The sequence below is a fragment of the Haliotis rufescens genome, unplaced genomic scaffold (assembly GCF_023055435.1).
Source record: "Haliotis rufescens isolate VD_foot unplaced genomic scaffold, xgHalRufe1.0.p SCAF_60, whole genome shotgun sequence".
Lineage (NCBI taxonomy): Eukaryota > Metazoa > Mollusca > Gastropoda > Lepetellida > Haliotidae > Haliotis > Haliotis rufescens.
The window spans coordinates 2,633,853-2,644,211 of record NW_025964335.1 but is presented as its reverse complement, the minus strand read 5'-3'; the positions used below and the strand labels follow the sequence as shown (position 1 = coordinate 2,644,211).

The 10,359-nt window shown below is 38.7% G+C and overlaps 1 protein-coding gene across 1 annotated transcript; it reads right to left on the bottom strand.

Annotated features, from left to right (window-relative positions):
- Window positions 1–5,130: 5,130 nt before the first annotated feature.
- LOC124140825 lies at window positions 5,131–6,425 on the bottom strand. The gene is made up of 6 exons (XM_048386770.1): window positions 6,403–6,425; window positions 6,183–6,245; window positions 5,862–5,936; window positions 5,608–5,661; window positions 5,450–5,494; window positions 5,131–5,318 (listed from the first exon to the last, which is right to left on the bottom strand). Exons 1-6 carry the CDS (start codon window positions 6,413–6,415, stop codon window positions 5,131–5,133), a joined length of 438 nt encoding a protein of 145 aa, XP_048242727.1. The 5' UTR covers window positions 6,416–6,425.
- Between the last annotated feature and the right edge of the window lie 3,934 nt (window positions 6,426–10,359).

Here is a 10,359-nt window from a genome sequence, read left to right as displayed (position 1 = left end):
ACCAAACGTTCGTGTGCCTTACCTGTCCATGTTCAGGTGTTAGTAACACTTAAATACTTTTCAAAAGGGGGATTCCTAAGCGAATTAGGAGATATACATGGTACTGCCAAATCAAGTGTTTGTCGCGTGTTGGAAAAGACGACAGATGCAATTGTAAAGTCGTATGACTTGATCTGGTTTCCAAGGCCCGACAAACACGCTAAACTAGCGGAGGATTTCTTCCACATCTGTGGTTTTCCGAAAGTTGTTGGCTGCATAGATTGTACTTTGATACCTATTCAACGACCAGCATTAGATGAAGCAGTATATGTGTGCAGAAAAGGATTCCACGCCATCAATGTGCAAGCTGTGTGCGACGCCCAACTCCGGTAGATATCCTTGACGACCTTGACCCTTGCAATGTAACAAAACAATCTAGACTTGCTGGTTCATAGAGAATACTACACTCATTCTCGTTAGATACCATTTTTACTAAACGAGTGGACTTTCTGTGGTATCTGACCGAGCTTTCGCTCGGTCAGATAACATAGAAAGTTCACGAGTTTCGTAAAAATGGTATCTAACGAGAATGCATGTGGTATTTTATTTATTACCCACATTAAATATATATTTAAGTGTAAATACATAACAACTTTCGTTCGTTGACCGACCAAACTGAAACCGGTTGCAAAATCTGGTTGCACATGAATATTGATATATGCCCAAATTTCTCAGGAATCTGTATGTAACCAGTTCGGCACGACTTGTGATATTTTGCTTCACAGGTAAATAGATCCTTCCCTCTGATCCGCAGCAGGAGAGGCTCATCGTTTTGACGTTGAGCTACTTCAATGACATGCTGCCATCCACCCCGACTGAAGTTTGAGAGCCCTTCTGTTGTCCAGCTTCCTTTTGACTTGAATTTCTTTCATGAATACGAAGTACAAAAGATGCAGTCAGGTTGGAAGATGATGGGCTCATAGGATGGACGCCGAATTGGGCGGCAAGCTAGTTCCTAAGATTCAATTTCAGGTTGTTACAAACTGTCAAGGTTCACTGTAAAACGCTGACAATATTCTCTGTGATAGCCATGGGTTTCTTCCAGAACTGCCGGCAGGCTTGTACATGACACTTCCATTTGATTTGGCGTTTCTGGAGGTTCTGCCATCCTTCTATGCTTGATCACTCCTTCAGCTTTTCCATCTTCTCATCAGGATCTTTGGCTTTGCTCAGACGTTGTAGTGGGCCATACTTCAAGCCAGGTACATGTATGATGCACACTGGCTCTGGATCACTGGGGATACGTTTCCGATTTGGTTGAGATGTTAAAGCTGTCTTCGAGTTGTTCCCGGTTGTATAAGATGTTGGTCTCAGTCACAACAGTTCAACCTCAAAAGACACATAATCATGGTGATGACATTGTTACAAGGTGGGACATTTCCATATATATTAACTTGGGTATTCTGTAAGAGAATCTTAAGTATGTAATTGGAATATAATTTATTTCTGTGAATGCATGGTCCCTGTTCATTTCAAGCCATTCATATACAATTTGGACGATTCGCATTTGGACATTTTCTGTAAATTGGAAACTTAGGTAGCTAAGTGATGTATGAATTAAATGTTAGTAAGTGAATTCGTCTTTTACCTTCGGTGGTGCCCCCTGCAAATTCACATTAACTAGTAACTGTACTAAAACATCTGAAACTCAACTTGAAATGGCAAAATTTGTCAAAATATCAAGCCTGCGTCCAGAAATTGATTTGTATATTTGCTGAAATAAATAACATTTACATTATGATCTTTTTTTTTTGCACAGCTTTATGGTTGCCATCTTGAATATGTTACACATAGGTCCATTTCATTCAAAGTTCTGAAATCGACTCGAGCATTATACTGTGAACCTCTTATATGCATACAAAAGTGAGTGATATCAGAGTTGTCAAGAAGTATTCTATATGATTGTCCAAAAGTAGATCAATAATCATCCCACATCAAATTATGGTGTTTATATATGGTGTCCTATGGCATATAACACATCAAGGTCGGTGAATAACACACAAGATGACAAGCCAAATCCTGAGCATACATCCAAGCGTTGTTCCGATATAGCTAGGCCGAGAATGCAATATTAGGTATCCGAGTAAATTTGTTTCAAATTGGGCAAAAGATTTTCACCTGGTAACATCACATGTTAAGTAAGTACTTCAAGAGATGTACTGGAACACGTGTTTGAAGATTATAGTGGAATCAGGCACACGTACCTAGAACATATACCGGATTAAAGGTTTCTGCGAGAAAAAAATAGTTTTGTCGGGATATATGACGTTTGATTTGCCATGGGTTGGTCCATATTCACTCAATACCAATTATTGATACCTCATTAGAGAGGTATTTATATATGGATTCCAGTGGTATATCACACTTGAAGATCAGTGGGTCACTAGTGAGATGACAACCCAAAACGTAATCATACCCCTAAGTGATATACGGCAAAACCGGGCGAAAACGCGATATAAGGTACCATACTTTGAAAGGCTGTAACAACAAGTTCGTCCCAACTTTTTTCTTGGGATGATCCGTTTAGTATGTTTATTGGCTTTACAATTTTTTAGTGGGGTTTGGATGTGTGTGTGGGGGTGGGGGGGTGGGGGGTGTGGGGGGGGGGGGGGGGGGGGTGCTCGTGGGTCATACCTAGCCCACGGCCTAAATTCAAGCGCCATGTTGTTAGTACGAAGGACACCTTTATGAAAATTTGAAAAGTCACATTAGCGCCGCGCTTTGGACTAACAGTCGGTCACTCGCACTGCCGGTGTCCCGTCTGTGCAATCAATATAGTTCGGTTTCCTTGATCTATCAGCAGAATTTATATCATCGTACCATATTGGAAGAGGGAAATCAGAGTGTTCGCCAAAGACATTCATGTTAACTGTACCACCCTATACTGAAGACGTGAAAATCAACAAACTCAAGTCTGCTTGCATGTCAGTGACAGCTTCGAACGATCGAAGGGCAAGGTCACCACCGGAATAAGAAAAGACAACCGTGATCTAGGCCTACTCAGCGTTTTACGCTAGAGATAGGGAATGTTATTGTTCACATTTTGGATGTTTGGGGCCACAAAATCAGAAGTCAGGCACACTTCCACGGAGCTTTCGAATGATTTTTATCAGAACTGTTCACTTTTGGTGATATGGCAGTGCAGTCGTGTACGTTCATTCATGAACAACATCTCCCGAAACAGCGCCACAAAATACGCTTCGAAGGGGACACTGATGGCAAAACCAGATCATCCCAAGTAAGGCTAAATATCTGTCCAGATAGTTTAAACATACTTCATTTCACAACGCTTATCCCTTTACCTTAAATCAAATTGAAAGTTGCAAAAGTGGTCGGGTGCGTCACGCTCATGGGGGCCCTCGCTCTATTGATCGGTAGTCGTACATTGTAAATGGATATCGCTCGATTATATAATGTTTGTAGAAGCTGTATGCATAACTTATATAGAATGCAAACTGAATTTGATGCCTGTGACTATTTTGTTTGGTTTAATAAAGTGTTTGTGAATATCTCTCGGTCTCATTAATTTCTTCAGTTCTACCTTGTGGTTGCGAAAGGAATGACGTCTCGCGATTTTTATGAATGAAAAAAGTAGTCCCGGTGTGACAGAGCTCACGGTTATCCAATCAAAACGAATAAAACAAGGTCAACCTTGTACGACACACGTGTGACGTACGGATTTAGTATCTTACCACCTGTATCTTCACCACATGGGTAATAATTTCAGATAATAAACGTCATTGTGTCATAATTGATTTGTCAATAGCTCATGTAGGCTTATTTATGTCCAAATGTTTCATAATTATTCGGCTTATTTAAATATGATTTTCTTAACGAATGTGGACTTGTGGATTTAGTTATTTATGTATGTATTTATTTATTTTTGCAGATTCACAAACATTATTGTCCAATGGCCAGGATCAACCCATGATTCACATGTTTTCAACAACTGCAATTTGAAAAGGCATCTGGAGGAAGGGAAATATGACATCTGGCTTCTTGGTGATTCAGGGTAGGTACATGTATGTCCAAGTTATTTATGTCATGTTTGTCTTTTAATGTATACATAAATATATATCGGGAACATTAAATTTATCGAAACATTCTACATTAGGTATGCCTGTAGACCCTACCTCCTGACACCTGTCAACAACCCTGCAAATGAAAAAGAGGAGAAATACAACCGCTGTCATATTGGAACAAGGAACTCAGTTGAGAGGGCAACTCAACAAATAAATAATTCATGGAAGCTTTATGTTTTAATTCAAGGTTTTGCTGAAGTAACTGGACTAATGAGCATGTGTATTGCTGATTGTATGTCATTCTGATTTCAAAATACCTGTGCTGTTGGCATGTGTTTATCATGATAAAACATTTATACTAACAGGTAATATAAAATATGCGTTTTACCTGATGATAAGTATTACTTGCTAAACTATAATTATATATGAAATGATGTATAAATATTACACAATGATAACTCATAAAAGCACTTGATGTGGATCTAATTATTACAGGAAAACTTAGTATAAATGTTATATCATGATATATTCATCACTATATTTGTAAACTCAACTATATAAGTATGTTACATCTGCTTAGGTGTCTACACAAATCAACAGGATGCCTGTTATTCAGCCCACAGAAGAGCATCAAAATTAGTACTGCCTGCTTTCAACTTCATAATTTGGCAATATTACTGAAGTTGCCTGAGCCTGATGTTCTTTGTGAGACTCCTGGACCAGAGGTGGACAGCAGTCCTGCTGATAACCACAACTTGGATGGATGTAGAGTCAGGGGAAAACTTATCAACACTAGGTTTTAAATGACGTAGCATACATATCCAATTGTGATACTTTTACTAAGAGGCCACATAATGTCAATAATCCCACACTAAAAGTTGTAAGGTAGCACTTTTTCAAAATCCAGCACCACTTTATGGCCACACTTGTGAATATTGCATATAATTGTTTTTTGGAGTTTATGAAAATGTATTGTTTTTTGTACATATGCTATATCCAAATAATAACACAAACAACTAAACATCTTTGTGATCACAAGTAAACAGTAACATGAGTTTACTGCCTTTAATCAAATTTGATTATGGGAGACAATGAGTTTCCAAATGATTTTTTTATATTCAAATTTTTCTCTTTCCAGGTCCAGGCTCTGTCTTTGGATGTCACGGATGTCCCGCTGCACAGACAGAATTTCCTCAAGGAGTGACATCTTTCTCTCCTCCTGGGCTTGTAAGGACTTAATCTCTCCCAGAATGTCTTCTGAAAATATTTAGACAATTTTGGGTTATATCAATGATATTAGGATGTTACTTAATATTATTTTATTAAACATTTATGATCATTATATGTAATACTGAAACCACTACATTATGAACAAATAAATGCCATACCTTCATTAGATGTTTTCTTGATCAGAGGCCTCCCTTTAGGTTTTCCTTGAAAACAAATTTGTATTGTTATTAACTAGAATTCATGATATAGTGACTTGATTTTTTAATGTTAATACAAATTTACTATTGAATAAAGTTGCATAATGTTTAATACATACTGGTTCTGATAGCAGGAGTCATCATTATATCCTCCAGACTGGCTTGGTTCTTTTCTTAAATGTATATAATATTTTTAAGATAATTGTAACTGCTAACATCTCACATGGGGTACCGGTATTCAGTTTGTTCACATGTATTTTCAGCATACACTTGGATTTTTAGAATAAAATAGCACCAAGTGTATGAATTTATTCACCATGTCAATGTAAATTATAACATTTGATTATCTTTATTATTAAAAATTATTTCATACCTGTGATAGTTACACAATCATTTTCTCCTGTGCTTGTAGCTGTCAGTGGAGTGTAAAACACCTCCTGTGGAGAATCTGAAATATATAAGTTGTGAGTGCACTAAATAGTTGTATTGAAGATATTGGTTAATTGTGCCTGACCATTCAGTGCATCGAGAAATCTCATATATTTCTTTTGTATACATTTGTTCATTTATGATACATTTAATATGTAAGGGGAATTTGCCAATATGCAAGAGGTATTAGTTTTTGAATATGGCAATATTTAGTTTATTTACATCTTCAAAACAAAGAAATAAATGAGTTTGAAGTAGTATTTACCAAACATTAATGCCTGTGTAGCTTCTTCAGCTTCATCAGCTACTGAAGGAATCATGCTGAACACTTAAATTAATAAAACATATTTTTCATTTATCATAACAAATACTGTCAATGTTTCATAAATATACCATCAAATACCCATAAAGCTTGATTAAGTTACATACGTTATTGACTTTAATACACATGTACATGAATCCCAAGAAGGAAGTGTCATCATTACCAGGTGTTTCCATGCCTCCTGAGATCCCCCCCCCCCCCCCCTTTTACGGCAAGCATGGGTTGGTGAAGACCTGTTCCTCCCCGGATCTTCACGGGTCCAGCAACAAATGTTTCGCTAAAATACTAGGGACCGCGGGGACACCTGGTACCTGCATCCGGGGTAGAATAGGTCTTCAGCAAACTATTCTTGCCGTAAAAGGCGACTATGCTTTTCGTAGGAGGTAAAAATCGTGAATGTTTGCAACACAAAAAGTGTAACAAATGGCAAGTTAAAACTTCTTTACACATACTGACGACCATGGTCGCTTTTGGCATCACCTTCCTTTGGCGATCAAACGCCAAAAGTAGCTAACGCGGTTTGGGTATTGATTTTATCCTAAGAACGTGGGTGTTAACAGGTGGTATATTCAGCAAGCACCATGCTGTGAAGAGTTCATACAGAGTTTATTTGAGTTTATTTGACCTTGACCATTGAAAATGAGTAAATATTTCTAAAGCAGGCGTTTTTGCATTGCTATCGCGTTTTGCTTATATACCTTAAAATTGTAGGACAATGCCTTGTAAAATCATTACCGTGACGATACGGGGTAGAATAGGTCAATAGCAACTTATGCTTGTGGTAAGAGGCGACAAACGGGATCGGGTGGTCAGGCTCCCTGACTTGGTTGATTCATGTCATCGATCCCAATTGCGTGGATCGATGCTCATGATATCACTGGACTGTCTTGTCCAGACTCGATAATTTTCAGGCCGCCGTCATATAGCTGGAATATTGCTGAGTGCGGCGTTAAACAACAAACCAACCAACCAAACCCTCCCTCAATCAAACGCCAACAGTTGGGTGTTGATTGTGTCCCATCAACGTACGTGTCAACAGGTGGTATATCCAATTAGCACCATGCTGTTAAGTTCATTCAGAGTTTAATTGGCCTTGAAAATAAGTAAATATTTCTCAAGCAGGCGTTTTTACGTTGCTATCGCGTTCTGCTTCTACACAATAATATAGCAGAACATGGCCTTTTAAAATTAAAAAAAGAAGTGAAGATCCGGTGAAGAATAGAATATGTCTTCGGAAACCCTTTCTTGTCGTAAAGAGGAGATTAACGGGATCGGGTTTTCAGGCTCGCTGACTTGGTTGATGCATGTCATTGTACCTAATTGCGTAGCTCGATGCTCATGATATCAATCATTGGATTGTCTCGTCTAGACTCGATTATTTACAGACCGCCGTCATATAAGAGAATATTGTTCAGCGCGAGCTAAAACAACAAACAGACAAACCAACTTTAAAATTATTTTGGTCAGCTGTCCCTGTTTTAAGAATGACCAAGGTTTTTTTGCGTTTTATAATTAGATGTTACTGGTATTTGATTCACGTACTACATTTCCCGTGCGTTTAGCAATGGAAAACCAGAATATTTATTATTTCTGTAACAATTGTGTTTGTCATGCGATTCAATCAAGATGCATCCATACATAAAACATACGCAAAAACAATATACAGTAAACTACAGTTATAACGAACTCAAAGGGACTACTAATTTTAGTTCCGTTATAACCGCAGTTCGTTATAAGCATATATACAGCATATGATACCAATTTTATGAAACTTATGAATAGGTCTAAAACAATTCATGCATGTGCACATGCAGTAGGACTACGTAGTGATAACAGTGAAGACGTAGTAGACGTAGTGTAGTAGGAATAGCAGTAGAAATACGTAGTGGTAACAGTGATGACGTAGTAGACGTGGTTTAGTAGCAATAGCAGTAGAAATACGTAGTGGTAACAGTGATGACGTAGTAGACGTAATGTAGTAGCAATAGCAGTAGAAATACGTAGTGGTAACAGTGATGACGTAGTAGACGTAGTGTAGTAGTAATAGCAGTAGAAATACGTAGTGGTAACAGTGAAGACGTAGTAGACGTAATGTAGTAGTAATAGCAGTAGAAATACGTAGTGGTAACAGTGATGACGTAGTAGACGCAGTGTAGTAGCAATAGCAGTAGAAATACGTAGTGGTAACAATGATGACGTAGTAGACGCAGTGTAGTAGCAATAGCAATAGAAATACGTAGTGGTAACAGTGAAGACGTAGTAGACGTAGAGAAGTAGCAATAGCAGTAGAAATACGTAGTGGTAACAGTGATGACGTAGTAGAAGTGGTTTAGTAGCAATAGCAGTAGAAATACGTAGTGGTAACAGTGAAGACGTAGTAGACGTGGTTTAGTAGCAATAGCAGTAGAAATACGTAGTGGTAACAGTGAAGACGTAGTAGAGACAGTGTAGTAGCAATAGCAGTAGAAATACGTAGTAGTAACAGTGAAGACGTAGTAGACGCAGTGTAGTAGCAATAGCAATAGAAATACGTAGTGGTAACAGTGAAGACGTAGTAGAGACAGTGTAGTAGCAATAGCAGTAGAAATACGTAGTAGTAACAGTGAAGACGTAGTAGAGACAGTGTAGTAGCAATAGCAGTAGAAATACGTAGTGGTAACAGTGAAGACGTAGTAGAGACAGTGTAGTAGCAATAGCAGTAGAAATACGTAGTGGTAACAGTGATGACGTAGTAGAGACAGTGTAGTAGCAATATCAGTAGAAATACGTAGTGGTAACAGTGATGACGTAGTAGAGACAGAGTAGTAGCAATAGCAGTAGAAATACGTCGTGATAACTGTTAGCAGCAGGTACAAGTGTCACAGGGAAATATAATTTCATGGAGGAATGTGGATTACTTTGTTCAAGTCTGTGAAATAAATGATGAAGTAACAGATTTTATGACAACTTGGATCAGATTTGCCCAAGGCAATGAGAGTGAATTGTTTGAAGTATCATAAAATATCCGTACCTGAGTATTTTTCCACATCCACAGACACGCAATCAGTGCTGGCGTACATGGCATAGAAATAGATATTAACTGGTCAGTTTGTCGTTCATGTTTTCACAATTTGCATGCCGAATACCTTTTCTTCCAGTAGCGATTGGCATATCTCTCTAGAAGCAATCGTTCGATGGGAAAGAACTCGATCCCGTTGGTCGCCCTTTACGACGAGCCTTTTACGACAAGCACAGACCCGTGAGGATTCCGGGGTAGAATAGGTCTTCAGCAACCCACGCTTGCCGTAGAAGGCGACTATGCTTGCCGTAAAAGGCGACAAACGGGATCGGGTGGTCAGGCTCGCTGACTTGGTTGATGCATGTCATCCATCCAAAATGCGTGGATTGATGCTCATGATATCAATCACTGGATTGTCTGGTCCAGACTCGATTATTTACAGACCGCCGTCATATAGCTGGAATATTGCTGAGTGCGGCGTTAAACAACAAACCAACCAACCAACCAACTAACTCAAACTGTGAAAGGTAAACACCGCTTTGGGATTTGGGCGGGCTGGTCGGGATGTTTTGTGGGAGATATCCTACTAAATAAACATAGCGGTCATAAAATGTTCAAGTCCCATAGAACCATGGATCGATGCTCATGATAGTAATCACTTGATTGTGTAGTCCAGACTCGATTATTTACAGACCGCCGTCATATAGCTGGAATATTGCTGAGTGCGGCGTTAAACAACAAACAAACAGACAAACAAATGACAAGCATAGTCGCCTTTTACGGCAAGTATCCCTGTATCTGACTAATGTATATAAGTATATACAAGCCTACAATTCTATTGAGAAAAATGTAATTGTCCCAATGCGTCCAATTAGCCGGAAAGAATCGTATCTTTCTCACTGCCACGTTGGCGAATTACATGCACTAGATCTTTATCCCGTACATTGTTGTGATGAGACGATTAGATCAATGATACCAGCGGCGGGCTCTGTACAGCAATATAAAGAATGCGTTTCTTATTCGGGTCTGTGATCAGATTGTCCCTGTACGATACGTCATGTAAACCTATCCTTTTATGGATAGATGTGAAAGTGAATCATGTTGGTCGGGGTTACATGAAAA

What these genes read in the sequence shown, in the direction of transcription:
- LOC124140825 (XM_048386770.1), bottom strand. An exon ending in TACACAGGCATTAATGTTTG is followed by an intron (nt 5,937 to 6,182) that starts GTAAATACTACT and finishes TATATATTTCAG; the next exon opens with ATTCTCCACAGGAGGTGTTT. An exon ending in GACTCCTGCTATCAGAACCA is followed by an intron (nt 5,495 to 5,607) that starts GTATGTATTAAA and finishes TTTGTTTTCAAG; the next exon opens with GAAAACCTAAAGGGAGGCCT.